Here is a 23,227-nt window from a genome sequence, read left to right as displayed (position 1 = left end):
ACTGCATGCCGAGCACACAAACTTGCATTAAGATTTCAGGAGAAGGTGGTAATCTGAGTCGAGTTCACTGACAAATGAGACAGCCTTGCAAAGAGATGTTTCCACAAATATATTTGATGTGCATGTGCTGTTTTTAAGCAACTATTAATCATATATTAATACACATGTATATTTTGTGTTTTGAAGACAAAATTTATTATCAGAAATGCTTTTATTCAATAACAGGGTTAGCTTCATAATCTAGGGAAACAGGTAACACAGGAACAGGTGTCAGAAATACTTATCCAAATTTTATCAGAGAAAATATGAACTACATACCACAATAGGAAATGCAGCAGTTAACATTTAACTTATTAAGAATGAGATTTTTTTCCAGGGTCTATAAATCTTTATTGAAATCCTAGTGAATTATCACTTTACATTTCTCACAGCTAAGAAAGAGCTTCCTACCCATAAATGTTCCTTTCCCTAAACTGATGAAACTCTGCCATCTCTATGCTTTTTCTTCCATAAGTTATTTGTCTATCCAGGTATAAAGGAATTCTTTACAAATAAAAAGTTCGGAGATTTTTCTTTCTTTCTTTCTTTTTTTTACAGAAATCAGACTCTGGCTATTTCATAAGCTGTATTGGGAATTTCATTCCTTCACTCGTTTATTCAGTCCACAAGTTCTTATTGAGCTCCTATCATGTGACAAACTACACTAGACTCAGAGGATGGGATGCTTAAAAAATCTCATGCAGTTCCTTCTTCCACTGAGTTTGTCCTATAATGAGAGAGACGGATATCAAACAAGGAATCATAGAATGAAAATTAAAAATAAGTATGACAATGTTCATAGGAGAATATAATAGAGAAATACTCATGGAAGGAGTGCCTGAGAAAATATGACTAAAGTGAGGTTGAAGGATGGAATAAAATTTAATTTGGGGAACTTCCCTGCAGATCTGTTGGTTGAGACTTCGAGCTTCCACTGCAGGGGTCTCAGATTTGATCCCTGGTCAGGAATCAAGGATCCTACAAACCTCTTCTTGCGACCAAAGCAAACAAACAAACAAACAAAAAAACAATAAAAGAGTTAATTAAAGGTAATAGGGGGAAGGAGGTTTGGTTGGGAAGAGCTTTTGGAAATGCCCACAGAAGTGTTGGAGCCTGGTTTGCTGGAGAAATTCAAAGAATTCCTTAAAAGCAGGCATCATTTCTTATTTTTGAAATCCCAGCAGTTTGGCACATAATCACACTCAAAGTCTGTTTGTTGAGTGAATGTCTTAACTTAGTAGACAGTGCCAAGGTAACTCTCTTTCCCCTGACACAGATATCAATCCACTGCCCCAATCCGAACTGCAGCCTTCACAGCCTTTCCTGTAAGCTAATTGAGAAAAATGCCAGACTCCCCTTAAAGAAGATTCGTTACTTGAGTTCATCCTGAACGTTCTTCTTTCAGGCATTCATCTACTTATTCACCAAATTATATTGAACCCTTGACTCTACTAGCCACCACAGAGGACTCAAAAATGATGAAAATGTAGCATCAGGTTCAAAAACTTTTAGTGTTCCAGGATATTATCATGTGCACTGATATTCGCACCTTAATGCAGAAGGAAAAAAAACAGAGCTGCATGGTAGAGATAAAATGAAGTTTAAGAGTGAAGGGGAGTAAGAAAACCTTTTAAGCTGAGGTATTTGGGGAAGAAAATGGTAGTAAAATTATGCCTTGAATGAAGGATGTTGAAGAATTTTGACAAGTCAATATGGAGAGGGGGAAGGAAAAGTCATTCCAGGTTTTAGAGTAAAATGCAAACCAAGATAAAGAAAAAGGGCTTCCCTGATGGTCCAGTGGTTAAGGATCTGCCTGCAAATACAGGAGACACAAGTTCAATTCTTGGTGCAGGAAGACTCCACAATCCAAGGAGCAACTAAGCCCACACACCGCACTCCTGAGCCCACCATCTAGAGTCCATGCTCTGCAATAAGAGAAGCTATTGCTACCACAATGAGAACCCCACACACCACAACGAAGAGTCACCCCTGCTTGCTGTAACTAAAGAAAGCCAGTGCACATCAATGAAGACCCAGTGCAGCCAAAAATAGATAAATAGATAATTTTTTTTTAATTAGGCAGAAGATCTGAATATACATTTTTTTAAAAATAAAACATTAATATAAATGTAAGTGTGTAAGCATATTTGTATAGGCCAAGAACAAGAGAAATGAAAAAATTATCTGTGTAATTCAGAAAAAAATCCTTCCTAGAAAGTAAAAGAGGACAGCTGGATCTGCCGATCTTTAATCTACATGTTTTATGTTTATTATAATTTAACCAACTCAACTGTATAAACCTCATACAAACATGTAAAGCAAACTAGAAAGCTGAAAGAAAGAAAGGCAGGTTAAATAAGTTTAGTGCATAGATAAGATTAGGTATACTGAGGCTACAAAACAAAAAATGATGTACTGAATTGCATTTACCCAAACTATACTCTTGCCTGGAAAATCCCATGGGTGGAGGAGCCTGGTAGGTTGCAGTCCATGGGGTCACGAAGAGTCAGACACGACTGAGCGACTTCCTTTTCACTTTTCCCTTTCATGTATTGGAGAAGGCAATGGCACCCCACTCCAGTACTCTTGCCTGGAAAATCCCATGGACGGAGGAGCCTGGTAGGCTGCAGTCCATGGGGTCACGGAGAGTCAGACACAACTGAACAACTTCACTTCCACTTTTCACTTTCATGTATTGGAGAAGGAAATGGCAACCCACTCCAGTGTTCTTGCCTGGAGAATCCCAGGCATGGGGGAACCTGGTAGGGTGCCGTCTCTGGAGTCGCACAAAGTCGGACATGACTGAAGAGACTTAGCAGCAGCAGCAGATTAACAACGTTGTGTCAGTTTCTGGTGTACAGCAAAATGGTTGTTATACATATGTCTGTATCTGTTCTTTTTCAAATTCTTTTCCCATTGAGGTTTTTACAGAACATTGAACAGCATTCCCTGTTGGTTATCTGTTTTAAACACAGAGCATGTATTTGTTGAAAGAACTTTTCCTTGCGTTTCCAAAATCCTTTTCTTCCATGATAACCCACATAAAGCATGGCTAGCGAGGTACATAGGGCAAAACACTGTTTGGTGGATGTACTGTAGGCGAAAGTGCATACACAAAAATTCTTCTCATTTTTATAAAAATAACAGCTTAAACCTGAGCTTCTTCTTATTGATGAGGTAAAAAATTTGGTCGAATCAAAATAAAACCAAACAATTTTTAAAAATTTATTTGTAAATGGAGTTTACAATGTTGTATTAGTCTCTGCTGTACAACATGAGTCAGCCATAAATACATTAATACAGATATCCCCTCCCTCTTGAGACTTCCACCACAAACCCCTATTGTACCTCTTTAGGTCATTATAGAGCACCAAACCAGAGCTCCCTATGTTAAACAGCAGCTTCCCACTAGCTATCGTTTTTACACATGGCTGTGTACATATGTCAATGCTACTCTCTCAGTTGTCCCAGAAGCAGTGATATATTTCCTTTGTTGCCATCATCTGATTCCACAATTCTGTACAATCAGTACAGTTCCTAGAGGAAGAAGGTTTTTGGAATGTCTGCAAACTTCAGTGTAAGATTATACATCAAGCATCATGTCGTACTGCTCTTTCTTCTTCCACCTGCCACATGTCTTAACAAAAACCACATAGAGCATCAGAAACACAACCCAATAGCATGCATAGATGGACAAAGCAATAACTAGAACTTTTTTTTTGGATTCTGAGAATGCCTTCTAACTTCCTTATAAATGGTGAAAATCAAACCACCCAGGAGAATTACAGACCAGACCGATACTGGAATGAGTCCCACAAAATTAGCAACAATTTTTTTCCTTCCAGATGTGCCCCACTCAGCTTTGTTTATTGTCACAATTGCAAATATCTTGGCGGGAAGTAAACTTGACATGTATAACACTGAGTAGAAGGACATGAAGACCATGACAATGTTTCCTCTAAGGCAGACAGCAAAGGATGACTTTATGAGAGCCACTAACTTGATGGTTAACAATAAGAGGAGGATGTTCCAAACATTACCCCTGTAGAAGAACCGGATCACTGTGGCAATAAGAAAGAAAGGGAAGAACCCAGTGATGACGGCTTCATAGGTCATCCACAAGTGATGTTTATGAAACCACAACGCGTTGTACAGCCACTCTCGGAAGTAGGACTTGCTCCAACGGGTCTGCTGGTTTAACCATCTGAGATATTCCTTAGGTGTTTCAGTAAGGCATTTGGATCGAGCTGTGTATTTCGTTGCATAGCCCAGAGTCAGCACTTGGTTCGTTAGATGCCTGTCATCTCCAAAACTACATTGGCTGCCCATAAATTCTTGATTGTACCAGTCTTCCACAAATTCACGCAGTAAGGAGTTTCTGTACATTCCCAGAGGTCCACCAATGCACTGGACACATCCGAAATAAGACTGACAGGCCCTTTCTATGTTAAAAGCCATCCAGTATCTCACACTGCTGAGGAAGGAGATCCAGGAATCATACTTGTTTAAAATCTGCAAGAAAAATAAAAGTAAGTAAAAATAATTACATAAAAGTGAATATGCTGAAAATTCCAGTAAAATCTGGACCATCCTGAGGTTACTACCTAGAGTGTTTTGTTATTTTGTTTGCCTATTTTGGCTTTCTCCATATTTTTGACACAGTGATATTTTATTGTCTTTGATTCTCTATTACTGGATTAATTTTATAACTGGATTGCATGTATTGGGACTAGATAATAATTTTTTTTTCTATTTTACCACTCTCTGTACTCTTTTTGCTATGATTTTTGTTCCTGTTCTTGTTATAATATTGACGGGTTTCTTTAGCCTTAATTCTCAGTTTCTAAATTCTCTCCCACTCTTCCATACCATTCAATATTTGAAAATTGTTAAGTCCTATTTTCTTCTACTCTGGATAATTTCCAATCATGCAAGTCTGCTATTTTTCCTTCCCCTTCCTCCCTACTTTTTTTCAATGCCAATGATAATACGGTTTCCTGTGTTCTCTACCCAAAACTTGAATCCTGTAATAAGGCTTTGTATACAGTTTATTGACCATTGTTTTTCTGGCAATATTTCATAATTATCTCCTCTATCTCAACTTTGTTCAGTTTTCAGTGGAATTTTGCATGCTTCTTTTTTTATCATCAGGCTATTTCTTAGTCCATCTAGTGCATCTTCTTTGCCTTCACTATCACCATGCATATAAACATGGGTTATACAGTAATGTGATACCTAAATTTAAATCAAATTTCCATATGCTTCTTATCTTTTGCTAAAAACTAATTGCACTTTCGCAAAGAACTCATTTAAACCTCACAAACTTTCACATATATATTTTACTGTCCCACACATTTCAAATCACCTTCATTAATATTGGTTTCATTAATTGTTTCCCCATTGATAGCAAATAACGTGAAATAAAAAACTGGAAAACCACAAGTTTTAAAGACATAGGTATACAATATAAAATCCATTCCTGCCATATTTCCATTTTGTTTAATCCTTGTATTAAGTGAGTTCCAATATCATCTTATCAGAACATTAAGTTATGGCTCAAGAAGATATGGTGGAAATAGTACACACACAGTATATTTTTGGGCTTCCCTGGTGGCTCAGACAGTAAAGAGACTGCCTGCAATGCGGGAGACCTGGGTTCAGTCCCTGGGTCAGGAAGATCCCCTGGAGAAGGAAATGGCAACCAACCCAGTCTACTCCAGTACTCTTGCCTGGAAAATCCCATGGATGGAGGACCCTGGTAGGCTACAGTCCATGGGGTCACAAAGAGTTGGACATGACTGGGTGACTAACACACACATTATATTTTATATTACTTATCAGCCACTACATAAATGGGTTATAACCCAGGATTAAGCAAAGAACTCATAAATTATTTCAATTTAGACAAAAGAAGACACAGTAAAGTATGTCCAAAGCACATTCTAATGTGTTTCCAGCTCCAGAACCAATACCTGGCACAGAGTTTGGTGTGGAGTAAATGTATGTTCCAGGGGTCATTTTTGCTTCTAAAAGTGACCCATGCAAAAAGTGAAGCCATACGCACCTTGACATCTCCCCCAACACCTCCAACCTTGTGGTCTACTTCTAAAACTTTTACCATCTCCACAGTTGCGGCAGGATCAAGCATGGTGTCTGAATCACAGACCTGCATAGAAAAATTAAAAAATGAATGAAACATTAAAGACAATTGAGAACACTCCATATAGTCTAAATTCAGTCCAGTTCAGTTCAGTGGCTCAGTCGTGTCTGACTCTTTGAGACCCCATGGGCTGCAGCACGATAGGCTTCCCTGTCCATCAGCAACTTCCGGAGCTTACTCAAACTCATGTCCATTAAGTCAATGATGCCATCCAACCATCTCATCCTCTGTCGTCCCCTTCTCCTCCCACCTCCAATCTTTCCTAGCATTAGAGTTCTAAATTGGGCATATATTTTATATTTTCAGCATTTCTGTCACTAAGTCTTAATAAGTAAGTATCAGTGGGGTGACAATTTGTTATATCATGACCCCAATACAAAAAAAAAAAAGCTTGCTTTTCAGCAAGCTCAGTATTTAAGTTAATGACATCGTTGGCTAGAACAGCTGAAATGATGGGCCAGGAATATCTTGCGAAGTGACCTGCTTTTCCTGGTTTGCTATGGTTGCTCCCAATTTTGGCAATGAAAGTCTCATGTCTTAGGCAACATCTTAGGTTTCCAGGACTTGGAAAATATCATGAGTTCTCACTCAAGATTTTTTTTTTTTTTAATTGCTTTAACTAAGGCTTTTAGAGCTTCCCTGGTGGCTCAGACGGTAAGGAATCCACCCCCAATGCGGGAGGCCTGGGTTCAATCCCTGGGTTGGCAAGATCCTCTGGAGAAGGGAATGGCTACCCACTCCAGTATTCTTGCTTGGAAAATTCCATGGACAGCGGAGCCTGGCAAGCTACAGTCCATGAGGCCACAGAGAGTTGGACACAATGGAGAAACTTTTACTTGTAGACAACTTGTCCCACAATCTGAAAGATATCAAAATTTTCTAGGATAGTATTGAAAGGGAGGCATGTTTAACAGTGATTTCCCCTCCATTTTAATATGGTGAATAAAATATAGGAAAGCAATTCTCTTAAAATTAGTTGTATAATTCTGAAGCAAGATGTCCATATGATCTTAACTTGGCAAATGGCACTCGGTCAGAAAGGGAACCTGCATGGCCTTCATTCTTTATTCTAGAGTCCTAAGTATTCTTCTAGGCCTTTGTACATAAAAGCAGATGTAAATTAACTGAAGCAGTTGTAGTAATTCTAATTGTTCTTAAAAATTTTTATATGAGTCAAAAACCGCAATTTTGAAACCAAGAAATTTGGGATTTTTCTATATCATGAACCCCTAACAGACATATCTCTTTGTACCTTTGTAGACCCATGGACTATACAGTCTATTGAATTCTCCAGGCCAGAATACTGGAGTGGGTAGCCTTTCCCTTCTCCAGCAGATCTTCCCAACCCAGGGATTGAACCCAGGTCTCCTGCATTGCAGGCAGATTCTTTACCAAGTGAGCTATCAGGAAAGCCCAGACTTTAGATTCTAGTCCTGTTAATTGCATCAGAGGCTTTGTTACAGACCTATTAACTGGATTAAATCCAGAATTCTTCTAATTTCCTCAAATATATGACTAAGACTCTCCCAATGAACATTGCCAATTTTCTCCCACTCATTTTCTTTGCAGTCACTAAGAACAAAGACTCCCCTTAAATCTCCCAGAAGGGACTATACCAGGTTTTCCCCACTATACAGATGGCAGCCAAACTTCAAGAACTAGAACCTTAGGTCCACATCTCTCCATTAAGAAGGGCTCCTTCAGACTCTAGAAACTTCACACTAGCTGCTGCTAAGTCGCTTCAGTCATGTCCGACTCTGTGCGACCCCATAGACGGCAGCCCACCAGGCTCTGCAGTCCTTGGGATTCTCCAGGCAAGAGCACTGGAGTGGGTTGCCATTGCCTTCTCCATCACCTTAGCTAGAAACCTCAAAATCAAGTTGATGAGAAAGAGAAGTAGCTGACATCAACATAATTTTCTTCAACCCAAGATACCAGATCAAAACCTTATAGCTTAACTAAAAGTGAAACACTGTCTTTTTCTCTTTCTTTCCTTTCAGTACTCTGGCATTGGCTTGGATCTGTTCTTCATGCTGAAATTCATTAACAGTGCCAACTTAGTGGAAGTGATTTGTGACCAGATAGTATTTACCTTAATTGTGGTTATCATTTTCCTTGGGTTTATGATTGCCTACATGGAAGGCACATGGCAGTGTTGTGGTCAAAACTACCTGCATTAACACTTCTGAGGAAATGGAAACTCAGTTACATAAGATCACTGAGCAAAACACTTGGCTTAAAAAGATTCTTTCAATGGGGTCTTTACATGGACTTACTTGATTTTTTTTTAATTCATTCTCTTTTTTCACTTCTTTTTTTAAAAATGCATATAGTTGCTATAGAATGTTGTGTATGTTTCTGCTGTACAATGAAGTGAATCAGCTCTATGGATACATATACCCCTCCCTGGACCTCTCTCCCACCCCATGCCCCCATTGCACCCCTCTAGGTCATCATAGAATACCAATCTGAGCTCTGTAGGCTATGCTGCAGGTTCCCACTAGCTATTTATTTTATACATGGCAGTGTATTGATGTCAAACCTCAGCTCCCAATTCATCCTGCCCTCTCCTTACTCCTGTGTCCACACACCCATCCTCTATGTCTGTGTCTCTATTCCTGCCCTGGAACTAGGTTCATTTGTACTAATTTTCTAGATTCCATATACATCCTTTAATATATGATATTAGCTTTTCTTTTCCTGAGTTACTTCACTCTGTAAGATACAGCCACTATGGAGAACAGTATAGAGGTTCTTGAAAAAATTAAAAATAGAACTACCATGTGACCCAGAAATCCCCCTCCTGGGCATATACCCTGGGAAAATCACAATTCAAAAAACACATGTACCCTAAAGTTCACTGCAGCACTATTTAAAAAGAACTTATTTGATTTTGATTGGCTTGGGTCTTGGGGATCCTGGTCCTAAAATCCACTTCAGACATTGGGAATTATCCTGTTTATAACAGTCATCATACTCTCCCTGGTACGTTGTATTCTTTCAAAACTTTAAATGCCATGTTCACAGTCACTGATTGCCAAGCAAATGTTCCTAAAGAACACTTCCTAAGTTGTTTTAAAGAACAATTCCTTAAAATTTGATCATCTCTGTTAAGCTGAGTGCTGCTGTACTGTGCTCAGACACACAGTCATGTTCCACTCTTTGTGACCTCATGGACTGTAGCTCATCAAGCTCCTCTGTCCATGGGATTCTCCAGACAAGAATACTGGAATGGGTTGTCATTTCTTCCTCCAGGGGAGCCTCCCAATCCAGAGTTGAACCCACACCTGTTATATCTCTTGCACTGGGAGGCAGATTCTCCTGCATTGGAAAGCCCTGTTAAGCTGAGCTGCTGCTGCTGCTAAGTTGCTTCAGTTGTGTCCGACTCTGTGTGACGCCGGAGACAGTAGCCCACTAGGCTCCCCCGTCCCTGGGATTCTCCAGGCAAGACCACTGGAGTGGGTTGCCATTTCCTTCTCCAATGCAGGAAAGTGAAAAGTGAAAGTGAATTCTCTCAGTCATGTCCGACTCTTCACGACCCCATGGACTGCAGCCTACCAGACTCCTCCATCCATGGGATTTTCCAGGCAAAAGTACTGGAGTGGGTTGCCACTGCCTTCTCTGGTTAAGCTGAGAGTCTGATCTAAATATGAGAATTGTTAAAAAGAAGCAATAGGCCCAAAATGGAGTCAGTTGTGCTTAACCCATGTCAGTATATGAAAACTTAATATTGAACCTAATTGTAATTTAAGCCTTTCCAAAGAATGTGATGTTTAAGCCATCAAACTGGAATTACCTGGTCAGCACCAGTGAAGAAATCTGCCTGATTGACCCCCTAGGTTCTCCCAAAAGAAGATGACTTTGCCTGAAGCAATCTACTTTTTGGTAGAAACTTCCCCATCCAAACAATAAATATCATGGTTGGCAGATGGAGGTGTTATCTGTAATTCCCAAGTCTGGCAGTCCTGGATGGAATTTAGTCAAAATTTAGACTAATTATTTATATCAATTATTTTTATAGTTCTCTCACTACTTTATAAAAATAGTAGGGATTTAATATGCCAGTTTTGAAAAAAAAAAAAAAACCTAAGAAAACAATTTGTAGAAGCATAAAGGCTCACATTTGAAGTGGAGTTTACACATATTTGGCATGATACCCTCACATAATTAGCTAAGGAATCCCAACATTTTTAAAATGTATGTGTTTCAATTTTATTAATTATAATTTTTCCTGAGATTATTTACTAATAAAAAAATACTTGGTGAAAACAGCAAATCAAATGCATTATTGGAACAACTTAAATGCATTATATGACTTAAGGCAGGGGTCTCCAAACTCCAGGGTCTAATGCCTGATGATCTGAGGTAGAACTGATGTAATAATAACAGGAATAAAGTGCACAATAAATGTTGTATGCTTGAATCATCCCCAAACCATCCGCACTTTCCAGTCTGTGGAAAAATTTTCTTCAGCAAAACTGGTCCCTGATGCCAAAAAGGTTGAGGACCACTGACTTAAGGAGTAGATAGGGTATCCAGATAAAAAGTAAACATCACCTCTCTAGATTTAGCTAAATTATATCAATTTCAGGGTTAACTTCTAATTTTTACTTTTATATTGCTTATTTAGAAGCATGATAGATATATTTTCTAAATAAAACCCAGTTTTTATTTTCTTGCCTTTCTATATCAGTCCAGTATGGTCTCACTTTTCTAGGGGAAAAACAATAGACAAAACCTAGGCATAAGTTTGCCTTGGAACCAAACAGAGATCATTCTGTCATTTTTGAGATTGCATCCAAGTACTGCATTTCAGACTCTTCTATTGACTATGATGGCTACTCCGTTTCTTCTAAGGGATTCCTGCCCACAGTAGTAGATATAATGGTCATATGAGTTAAATTCACCCATTCCAGTCCATTTTAGTTTGCTGATTCCTAGAATGTCAATGTTCACTCTTGCCATCTCCTGTTTGACCACTTCCAATTTGCCTTGATTCATGGGCCTAACATTCCAGATTCCTTTGCAATATTGCTCTTTACAGCATCGGATCTTGCTTCTATCACCAGTCACATCCACAACTGGGTGTTGTTTTTGCTTTGGCTCCATCCCTTCATTCTTTCTGGAGTTATATATCTCCACTGATCTCCAGGAGCATATTAGGCACCTACCCACTTGGGGAGTTCATCTTTCAGTGTCCTATCTTTTTGCCTTTTCATACTGTTCATGGGATTCTCAAGGCAAGAATACTGAAGTGGTTTGCCATTCCCTTTTCCAGTGGCCCACATTTTGATAGTAAAGTAATGCACAAAATTCTCCGAGCCAGGCTTCAGCAATACATGAACTGTGAACTTCCAGATGTTCAAGCTGGTTTTAGAAAAGGCAGAGGAACCAGAGATCAAATTGCCAACATCTCCTGGATCATTGAAAAAGCAAGAGAATTCCAGAAAAACATCTATTTCTCCTTTACTGACAATGCCAAAGCCTTTGACTGTGTGGATCACAATAAACTGTGGAAAATTCTGAGAGAGATGGGAATACCAGACCACCTGACCTGTCTCTTAAGAAATCCATGTGCAGGTCAGGAAGCAACAGTTAGAATTAGACATGGAACAATAGACTGGTTCCAAATAAGAAAAGGAGTCCATCAAGGCTGTATATTGTCACCCTGCTTATTTAACTTGTATGCAGAGTACATCATGAGAAACGCTGGGCTGGATGAAGCGCAAGCTGGAATCAAGTTTGCTGGGAGAAATATCAATAACCTCAGATATGCAGATGACACCACCCTTATGGCAGAAAGTGAAGAACTAAAAAGCCTCTTGATAAAAGTGAAAGAGGAAAGTGAAAAAGTTCAGAAAACTAAGATCATGGCATCCGGTCCCATCACTTCATGGCAAATGATAGGGAAATAGTAGAAACAGTGGCTGACTTTGTATTTTGGGGGGCTCTAAAATCCCTGCAGATGGTGACTGCAGCCATGAAATTAAAAGATGCTTACTCCTTGGTAGGAAAGTTATGACCAACCTAGAAAGCATATTAAAAAACAGAGACATTACTTTGCCAACAAAGGTCCATCTAGTCAAGGCTCTGGTTTTTCCAGTAGTCATGTATGGATGTGAGAGTTGGACTATAAAGAAAGCTGAATGCTGAAGAATTGATGCTTTTGAACTGTGGTGTTGCAGAAGACTCTTGAGAGTTCCTTAGACTGCAAGGAGATCCAACCAGTCCATCCTAAAGGAGATCAGTCCTAAGTATTCATTGGAAGGACTGATGTTGAAGCTGAAACTCCAATATTTTGGCCACCTGATGTGAAGAGCTGACTAATTTGAAAAGACCCTGATGCTGGGAAAGATTCAAGGCAGGAGGAGAAGAGGACAACAGAGGATGAGATGGTTGGATGGCATCACCGATTCAATGGACATGAGTACGGGTAAACTCTGGGAGTTTGTGATGGACAGGGAGGCCTGGCATGCTGTGGTCCATGGGGTCGCAAAGAGTCACACATGACTGAGCAACTGAACTGAACTGAACTGAGGCATAAGTTTTCCGCTGTAGAAAATATCAATAGTATTTCTCTAACACAAATCTCAGAAGAAACCTAAACGGATTCCTCCAATAGCAAAGTTTTTCTGATCTTGCCTTATTTATCACTGTTTTGTAAATATACAGTCATAAGCCTGGAAGATCAGTCACTAAGGTAGTAAAAAGTGAAGGCAGAAGTTCAACCCACCTTTCAACCTTTCAGCATCCAGAGTTTATGGCCACACCCACCTCCATTGACTCAAGCCAGGAAAGGTAAAACCAGAAAGCTAAAATATGATTAAAAACAACAGGAATGGGAGCAATCTAGAACTATTGTTCGAGTAACTCCACCTGCTTGTGAGCAGAAGTAAGCCAAGGGAACTGTCTCTCTGAAAAGACTAAACTTAACCAAACTTTTGAGGTTCTGTTTATTTAAATTGGTCCCCCTTCCGAGTTTCCAACAGCAAAGTGCCAGAAGTTCTCTGAGAGAGATTGTTCACATGGTGAATTTAACTGTCAGAAGGGAAAGCTTTCAGAAATCCCTTGGGAGGGGTTTGTTATAGTGGGATTAAAGAGTTCTTTGTAGAAGTTCAGTTTCTGGATGTATTTGGTGATAGAATGCCAACTAGAAAACCATCATCTACCACAGTCTGTGAAAGGAAATATATTCATGGACATATAGTATCTATTTGTGTGTGAAGGGTAGAACTCTAGCCCTTCTTAAAACCAGTCTAGTAGAAGCAGAATTTCTACCTGTCTCTTCACCAATTAATAAAAGTGTATAATTTCATGAAAGTTGGCCATTCAGCCCTGGGCTAGAAGCTGTGGGGGAAAATACACCAGTTCATGAAGAGCTTAACTTGACATTGGGGAAAACCTCAAGACATGATCTGCATGAAGGAAACTGAGAACAAATCAAAAGCTCTTTCTGTCCATCTTATCATATAAAATGAAGACTACAAAGAAACATATAAATTCTCAACAGCTGCCCTCAGAATATTTCAGTTAGATTTCCTATATAAAACAAGAATCAACCAAATGTTATATGCAGTCAGTTCTCGTTATTCACAGTAGGTATGTTCCTACCAAGTTTCCATTAACAATGAATTAGCAGATGTCAAAAATTTCTTTCAGCTGAAATACAGGGTTTGACTCCTCCAAGCCTCTGATCACAACATCTTTGTCTAGTGATCAATGTCTAAATTTTTAAAATTTGTATTCTGTTTTAAAACACACACAAAGACACACACACTTATGATTCATTAACAGTGAACTTATGTCCAATGTACTTGAATTCATGCCTGAACAAAGCTCATTTAACAGACCTATTTTCTCCACAAGGCATTTATAACTTTCTTGCATTATGAACACTAGACAGCACTTTGACATTATACTTGGGGACAATTTTAAACAAAAACATGATAATAGACTAGACAAGTTATTTGTTTACTGTGTAAAAGCTGAGACAAGAAGGCATGCATGATCTTGTTTGACTTCAGCAGAGAACATGAATATTGGCTGACAAATCTTTTGCCACTCCACTACTGCTACTGCTAAGTCACTTCAGTCGTGTCTGACTCTGTGCGACCCCACAGACAGCAGCCCACCAGGCTCCCCCGTCCCTGGGATTCTCCAGGCAAGAACACTGGAGTGGGTTGCCATTTCCTTCTCCAATACATGAAAGTGAAAAGTGGAAGTGAAGTCGCTCAGTCGTGTCCGACCCTCAGCGACCACGTGGACTGCAGCCTTCCAGGCTCCTCCATCCATGGGATTTTCCAGGCAAGAGTACTGGAGTCGGGTGCCATTGCCTTCTCTGTGCCACTCCACATATGTCTGAAAATGATTACAAAAGCACTGCAACTATTGATTTTGGGGTAGTATACAATTTAGATAGTAGGTTAATTTACAAAAATGAAATTCATGAATAATGTTGGTCAACTCTACTATTATGAATGATTCAGTCTTATTTTTCTCCTGTTCAATGAATCTTGGATAGCTAGAATGCTATCAGATTAAATTCATAATAAAGTTATCTCCTATATGAAAAGTGAAATGATGCTGTCAAAATGTTGCACTCAATATGTCAGCAAATTTTGAAAACTCAACAGTGGCCACAGGACTGGAAAATGTCAGTTTTCATTCCAACTCCAAAGAAGGGCAATGCCAAAGAAAGTTCAAACTATCATACATTTGCATTCATTTCACATGCTAACAAAGTGAAAGTGAAAGTTTCTCAGTCATGTCCCACTCTTTGCAACCCCATATACCGTTCATGGAATTTTCCAGGCCAGAATACTGGAGTGGGTAGCCTTTCCCTTCTCCAGGGAATCTTCCCAATATGCTATCAAGATTTTGCTCAAAATCCTTCAAGCTAGGCTTCAGCAGTACATGAACTGAGTATTTCCAGATAGATGTTCAAGCTGGATTTTAAAAAGACACAGGAATTAAAGATCAAATTGTCAACATCTGTTGAATCATAGAGAAAGCAAGGGAATTTCAGAAAGAAACATCTATTTTGCTTCATTGACTATGCTAAAACTTTTGACCTTGTGCATCACAACAAACTGGAAAATTCTGAAAGATATGGGAATACCAGACCATCTTACCTGTCTCCTGAAAAACCTGTATGCAGGTCAAGAAGCAACAGTTAGAACCAGACATGGAACAATAGGCTGGTTCCAAATTAGGAAAGGAGCACATCAAGGTTATATATTGTCTTCCTGCATATTTAACTTCTCTGCAGAGTACATCATGGGAAATGCCACACTGGATGACTCACAAGCTGGAATCAAGATTACTGGGAGAAATATCAACAGCTTCAGATATGCAGATGATACCACTCTAATGGCAGAAAGTCAAGAGGAACTAAAGAGTCTCTTGAGGAGGGTGAAAAAGGAGAGTGAAAAAGCAGGCTTAAAACCAAACATTCAAAAAAATAAGATCATGGCATCAAGTCCCATCAATTCATACAAATAGATGGGGAAAAAGTGAAAACAGTGACAGATTTTATTTTCTTGGGCTTCAAAATCACTGTGGACAGTAACCACAGCCATGAAATTAAAAGACGCTTGCTCCTTGGAAGGAAAGCTAAGACAAACCTAGAGAGCATATTAAGAAGTAGAGACATCACTTGCTGACAATAGTCTGTATAATCAAAGCTACTGTTTTAGAGTAGTCATGATTGGATATGAGAGTTGGACCATAAAGAAGGCTGAGTACCAAAGAATTGATGCTTTCAGTTTGTGGTGCTGGAGAAGACTCTTGAGAGTCCCTTGGACAGCAAGGAGATCAAACCAGTCAATCCTAAAGGAAATCAACTCTTAATATTCATTGGAAGGATTGATGCTGAAGCTCCAATACTTTGGCTACTTGATGTGAAGAGTGATTCATTGGAAAAGACCCTGATGCTGGGAAACAATGAGGGCAAGAGGAGAAGGAGGCAACAGAGGATGAGATGATTGGATGGTATCAACACAATGGACATGAGTTTGAGCAAACTCCAGGAGATAGTGAAGGACAGGAAAGCTTGTCGTTCTGTAGTCCATGGGGTTGCAAGAGTTGGACATGACTTAGCAACTGAACAATGAACAATGTCTCCTAAATACTTCCCTTTTAGAAAATGTTCATCAGTTCAGTTCAGTTCACTCATTCATATCTGATTCTTTGCAACACTATGGACTGCAGCACGCCAGGCCTCCCTGTCCATCCCCAACTCCCAGACCTTGCTCAAACTCATGTCCTTCGAGTCGGTGATGCCATCCAACCATCTCATCCTCTGTTATACCTTTCTCCTCCTGCCTTCAACCTTTTCCAGCATCAGTGTCTTTTCCAATGAGTCAGTCTTCACACCAGGGGGCCAAAGTATTGGAGCTTCAGCTTCAGCAGCAGTCCCTCCAATGAATGTTCAGGACTGATTTCCTTAAGGATTGACTGGTTGGCTCTCCTTAGAATCCAAGTGACTCTCAAGAGTCTTCTCCAACACCACAGTTTGAAAGCAACAGTTTTTCAGTGCTCAGCTTTCTTTATAGTTCAACTCTCACATCCATACATGACCACTGGGAAAACCATAGCTTTGACTAGACAGACCAGATGTTGACTGGACTAGACACTACTCTGTGGGCAAAGCAATGTCTCTGCTTTTTAATATGCTGTCTAGGTTGGCCATAGCTTTTCTTCCAAGAAGCAAGCATCTTTGAATTTCATGGCTGCAGTCACCATCTGCAGTGATTTTGGAACCCAAGAAAATAAGTCTCTCACTGTTTCCCTTGTTCCCCCACCTATTTGCCATGAAGTGATGGGCCTGGATGTCATGCCAGGATCTTAGTTTTTTGGATGTTGAGTTTTAAGCCAGGTTTTTCACTCTCCTCTTTCATCAAGAGGCTCTTCAGTTCCTCTTTGCTTTCGGCCATACGAGTGGCCGAAAAATATCTGAAAAAGATGTTCATATTTATTGTGTATTTTATACCTGGGAAATCCTAATTGCACACATCATAAGACAATTTTTCTCTTTCATCACGCAGACTGGTGGCCACTTACCTTATAAAATCCATGTTCAGTGATAGGAGATATGTTAAAGCAATTAAATAATCTAGGTGTCACAAGATACTTAAAGTCTTCTGATATTATAGAATAAAATATGGTTCAAAAAGACAAATATAACATAATTTCAAATTTAAAAAAGGATAGAAGACATATATACTGGAAAGTATTTATTTGAAAATCTATGTTTGGGTCAAGTATTTGTGGCAGACGATTTAAATTTTGCTTATTGTGGTTTCCTACATTTTTTAAAACATTACCATAATCTTGGGTTATTTAGACAAGGGAAAAAACTAACATAAGTAATATTTTGAAAAGATAAGAAAGACTTTTGCCCTACCTTAAACCGTATCTAGGCAGGTCAAAGAAAAGAAAAAGTTTCCTCATTATTCAAAATTAAGAAAATCTTCCTCATTCTCTTTATTTCTCATTCTGCATATCTTTGTTTTCTCATTTTGTTATTTTTCTTCTTCTGTTTTTATATCTTCTCTGTCTCTGAAAGGAGCCACTAGCATCACTTTTGAATTTGCTACTACATTGGATTTATCCTAAACTAAATCTTCCTTCCATATTCCACGTCAGTATTAATTATTTGAGGGACTATAAAATTGAGACAGTTATTAGTAGAGAAGACTAGAAATGATAGTGGAAAGAGCTAGACAAAGAGGTGATAATTGATAAAAATTAGTCTGGAATATACCAGAGGATGCCAACAGAGAGAGCCTCGGAGGTAGATGGAAGGTTGCCTTGAGACAAGAAATAAGGTCAGTACCTTTGGAACTGTAAGCAGGAAAGAGATAAGAAGGCCTTGATAGCCTTCGGAGCAAGTACTTTTGCTGTTCTCTTTCATAGGAGGCAAGATCACAGGTAGTCAAACAGGGAGGAGTTTGGGTAAGGCCCTGGGAGAATGACAAAGACATGGAACAACAGACACGAGAGGAATAAACAAGACATCTATTCAAGATCAAGTGAAAAGAGTGCTGATAAGTGCCAAGGATTCAGATGCAATTGGAAGCAATCATTTTGGCCATCTCTCCAAACACTTAAGCAGTGTTCTTTAGCCAGGTTAGCAAGTATAAGCAGATGGTCAATTTCTTCCTAGTCTCCATTCTCTCTTGTGTATTAGGAAGAACATTGCTTCCTTCTCCCCTAATCAATTTGAACTCCACATCCAAGCACTTGCAATGCTCAGGAGCTGATAACCTCGACCCGCTCCCTCCTTGCTCTTCCTGGAGCTTCTGCTCTACAACTCTTGGACCCTGGAACAGTGTTTTTGTTTTCTGTTCAATTTTTATTGAAGTATAGTTGGTTTACAATGTTGTATTCATTTCAGGCGTACAGCAAAGTGAATCAGTTATATTGATACATATGTTTGAATTTTGGGCTTCCCTGCTGGCTCAGCAGTGAAGAATCTGCCAGCCAATGCAGGAGATACAGGTTTAATCCCTGGGTCAGAAGATCCCCTGGAGGAGGAAATGGCAACCTTTCCAGCATTCTTGCTTGGGAAATCCCATGGACAGAGGAGCATGGTGGGCTACTGTCCATGGAATTGCAAAGGATTCAGACACAACTTAATGACTGAAAAACAACAATATTTGAATTTTAGTAATTTCCACTCCTATAGGGCAGAATGGTTAACTATCTGAGGGTTTGATGAAGGATGAATGGAATTTACTGGTCACAGAATACCAAAAGATTTTTTCACCCTTACTTGAATGGTTGGAATGGGCTGAAAGTCCAAAAAGGATTCAGGGCCCAGTTACCAGTTGCTGCTTAGGTCAGTCGATCTGGAGGCTTCATCCTGAAGGAAGAGAAGTTCTCAAGCCTGATTACATCTGTAGCAGGAAGTCTATTCTAACATTTTATATTTTATTTTTTATTGGACAGATACAATGTCAAATTACAAGAATACAAACAAAATTCAAAACAAAAATGATGGGAGAAGGCAGTTTGGGCAGAGCAGGTTGAAAAACAAAAGGAACCCCACACAATGATTTCTTGATTAGAAAGGACAAATGTAACAATTGTTTTAACTAGAATTAAAGGTAAAGTATCAAAATAGGTGTTCTCTTCTTTTAGGCTTCATTCTTCAAATCCTCTGCAAGTTTCCAAGTTACTCTTTCCTTTAAATGTTTTATTCTGTCATCTGAGCCTGAAGTTGCACTAGGTAAATATGTGAGAATGTCCTGTGTTAATTAAAACTACTTAAATTGTGATAGCTCTAGAAATTAGAACTTGGGAATGAAATTCTATCAATTCCCTAGAAGAGAGATTAATATACAGATGGTATCTACTTAAGAAACCCCTCAGGACTTCCCTGGTGGTCCAGTGGTTGGCAGGAAGACTCCCAATGCAGAGGACATGGGTTCAATCCCCCGTCCGGTAAGATCCCATATGCCAGAACAACTAAGCCCATTTGCCACAATTACTGAAATCTGCATGCCTTAAAGCTCGTGCTTTGCAACGAGAGAAGCCACTGCAATGAGAAATCCCTGCAACCATGACAAAGCATAGCAGCACCGCCCCACTGCTCAGTGTGTGCCTCAGTAAGGTCACAGTGGAGCCAAAAATTAATTAATTTTTAAAAAGAAATACTTCAAAACTCTTCAGAGATTAAACAAATTCACTCTGTGGTGGGAATTGACATGGACCATAATTTTCAAGTAAGTACTAGATGATCATATAAAAAAAATAGTATTAATATTACCAGCAAGCTTTTTAATAAAGTTAACGATACCATCATTAGCAACTTTTGTAAAGCCCACTTGGATACGTGATTTGTAATAATGATCTCAAACCCCTTGTGAGATTAGTTTCTTGTATCCAGGTAACCAAGGTTTGGGAGGTGGTCTTCCTCAAGATCAGCAGCTATTACTAACTATGACTAGAACCTCAGTCAGTTGACACTGAAGCCCAAAGCCCATTCCTATCCCATTACACACAGAGAGACCCACTGGGCATCATAAAGGCCCCTAACGAATACAATGCGTCCTCTGAAAACTAGAATTTTGCTTTCAACAGAAGGGGGGAAAGTGTCCATCAGATTTTGTAAGCCAGAAACATCTCTCCTTTCTTGATACAATTACGGCCAAAATCTACTAAAATTATCTGTAAAAAATTATAACTAGAAAACTCCCAGGAGCAAGAAAATTCCTACACCTATTTTTTAAGGAATGTATAGTTGATTTATAATGTTGTGATAACTTCTGTGCTAACCTATTCTTAAATGAGATTTGTTTATACATTTTTTGTAATAAGACTCTATTGCTAACTATCTCAATAAAAGCAAGGGAAAAAAAGAAACACTTCCATAACCCACCCCACCCCCCATTAAAAAAAAAAAAAATCTCACAGGAACCCTACTAATATTCTAAAGAAGAAAGCCTCAGTGACAACTAGGAGTGGAGAAACCCAAGAGTGTGCAGGCAGGGAATTAATGAGAGACACAGCCTGTCTAATTTTCATACAAGCAAACACCATCACAAATGTTTTCAAAGGTCAAGTTGCAGTGAATGAGGTAATGCTATTTGGGGAGTGAAATAAACATGACTTAGGTTTTGCTCTGAAAAGCTGTTTTTTCCTCCCCCCTTCCCTTTTTCATTTTTTGTTCCTTTTCTCTGTGTCTAAATTTTGAATTCCTTTTCCTTTTAAATCAAAATTGTGTTCTCCATTCTTTTTTTGCCTAGACTCTGTGAAAAACTTCCTAGGGCCTGTAGACTTTCTCAGGACCTTTCTGGCTGGAACAGACTCTATTTTTTTTACAAGGCTGATTTTAAGATTGTGGAAAATAATGTTGGATTTGACTTAGCAGGCCCAAGGTGGCAGAAAAGGGAAGAGAGGGAAAGAGATGGATCTACTGATCAAAAGAATCTTGATTTCTAACCAATAACATTGCACAAGTGAAGTGTTTTCATTGTCTTAATCATTTTATATGATTTTTTTCTCTTTCTCTTTTGAAATGTGCTTTCAACAGTCATGGGGCTTCCCTAGTAGTTCAGCTGGTAAAGAATCTGCCTACAATGCAGGAGACCCCGGTTCAATTCCTGGGTTGGAAAAATCCCCTGGAAAAGGGACAGGCTACCCACTCCAGAATTCTTGGGCTTCCCTGGTGGCTGTTTTCAGATGAACTGAAAGAAGTACTGTGTCCAGAAGGGACAAAGATGGGCTATAGCATACGACTGGAGAGATACAAAAGATGCTTTATTTAAATGTATGTTTGTCCTGGCAGCTGTGGAGACCTACCTGTACATAATCCACACTTCGCCCCAGTGCTCTGAAGGCTGTGTACATGACTTCTCTTTTTCCACCCCATTTTTGCATGATGCAAATACTCTTGTTGGACAAGACCAACTGGGTGACATGCTGTGAGCTTTCTTTGTGTGACTCATCCATCTCTCCAGGACCCTTCACATGGTAGTTGTTCTTCCAGATATAAGTGGCTGACTGGTCCCTGCCCATGACTTCACTGAAGATGTCCATCATGTAAAGGTCATCTTCCAAGTTTCCATCTATGACCATGACAACTTTAATTCCAGGGTAGGTTAGCCTTTTCACAGATTGCAAACATTTCCGCAAATAGTCTGGATCTTCTTGATATGCAGCAATGCAAAGAGCAACAGTTCTATCCAAGTTAATGGGGATACTTACATATTTTTTCATTTTCCGGTGCTCCAAAAAGGCAAACAGGTTTTGAATAAGAACATGTAAAGCTAAAAAGGCACCATATGGTCCAAAAGATAAATAGTAATCATTTGTGTGGATAAACTGGTAGCCAATAACATAAGAAAGGATCATTCCAGTGAGGAGAGAGACTCTAAAAAGTGTGGTTCCAAATATTCTCAGGATAGATAGAAACCTCTCACAATGCATCTGTGAAGCAATCACATGATACACTTGGTTAGCCACTCTTGTCCCACACTTGTTACATACAGGGTACCACAGGGAGCGCATTGGACTGGAAGCATTCCAGGTGTTCTAACCCTGAGTTTGTCACTTAACTAGCTCTATTGACATTCTGCATCTCAGTTTGCCCATCTGCCAAAAAAGGATAAGAATGCCCTTTCGACATACCTGAGAGGACTCTTTTAAACATCAGATGAGATGACGGTGTGACATACCATTGAATATCATAATTTGTAAGCCAATATTACTAGATTATCTGTCTAAAGATGCACTTTATGTTCCGGGTCATAGCCAAGTGTATAATCTAAACTTCTTGGCAAGCAAAACACCTTTGTCCTGCTCCATGATGTTCTGTCTCCCCCAGTCCTGCCCAGTGAAAACTCCACAGGTTTTGCTGAATTTCCCATGTGTAATTCCATCTCATCTCTGATACAAATCCCTCAGCTCACTTTTTTCATGCAGCCAGCTGAGATCAAAGGCCAGCGTAACTAGATTCTAGGACTAGCTCTTCCATCAACTAGCTATAGGACTTCCCTGCTGGCTCAGCAGTCAAGAATCCACCTGCCAATGCAAAAAACTTGGGTTTGATCCCTGGGTCAGGAAGATCCGATGGAGAGGGAAGTGACAATCCTCTCCAGTATTCTTGTCTGGAGAATTCCATGGAAGAGGAGGCTGGTGGGCTATAGTCCATGGGGTAGCAAAGAGTCAGACACAACTAAAGGATTAACATTCTCACTTTCACACTTTCTTTCTATGGAGAACAGTATAGTGGTTTCTTAAAAAAAAAAAAAAAAAAAAAAAACTAAAAATAAAGCTAAAATAGTTTAAAAAACAGAACTAAAAAACTCAAAATATTTTCTTAAAAAACTATCCATATGAACCAGCTATCCCACTACTGGAATATACCCTAAGACAACCATAATGCAAAAGGACATAGGTGCCTCAGTGTTCATTGTGGCACTATTTATGATAGCCAGAACATGGGAGCAACCTAGATGTCCACTGACAGATGACCAGATAGAGAGGATATGCTACATATATACAATGGAATATTACCCAGCC

General features: G+C 39.3%; 1 protein-coding gene across 1 annotated transcript; it reads right to left on the bottom strand.

Moving 5' to 3' along the window:
- Window positions 1-3,622: 3,622 nt before the first annotated feature.
- On the bottom strand, window positions 3,623-22,132 carry LOC138088487 (hyaluronan synthase 2-like). Its single transcript, XM_068983722.1, is given in 4 exon segments — window positions 3,623-3,780; window positions 3,783-4,551; window positions 6,104-6,205; window positions 21,506-22,132. Coding segments are annotated over 4 exon segments (1,656 nt in total).
- Between the last annotated feature and the right edge of the window lie 1,095 nt (window positions 22,133-23,227).

This window comes from Capricornis sumatraensis, chromosome 11 (assembly GCF_032405125.1).
Source record: "Capricornis sumatraensis isolate serow.1 chromosome 11, serow.2, whole genome shotgun sequence".
NCBI lineage: Eukaryota > Metazoa > Chordata > Mammalia > Artiodactyla > Bovidae > Capricornis > Capricornis sumatraensis.
The sequence above is the reverse complement of the archived record's forward strand: the minus strand, read 5'-3'. Positions and strand labels throughout refer to the sequence as shown.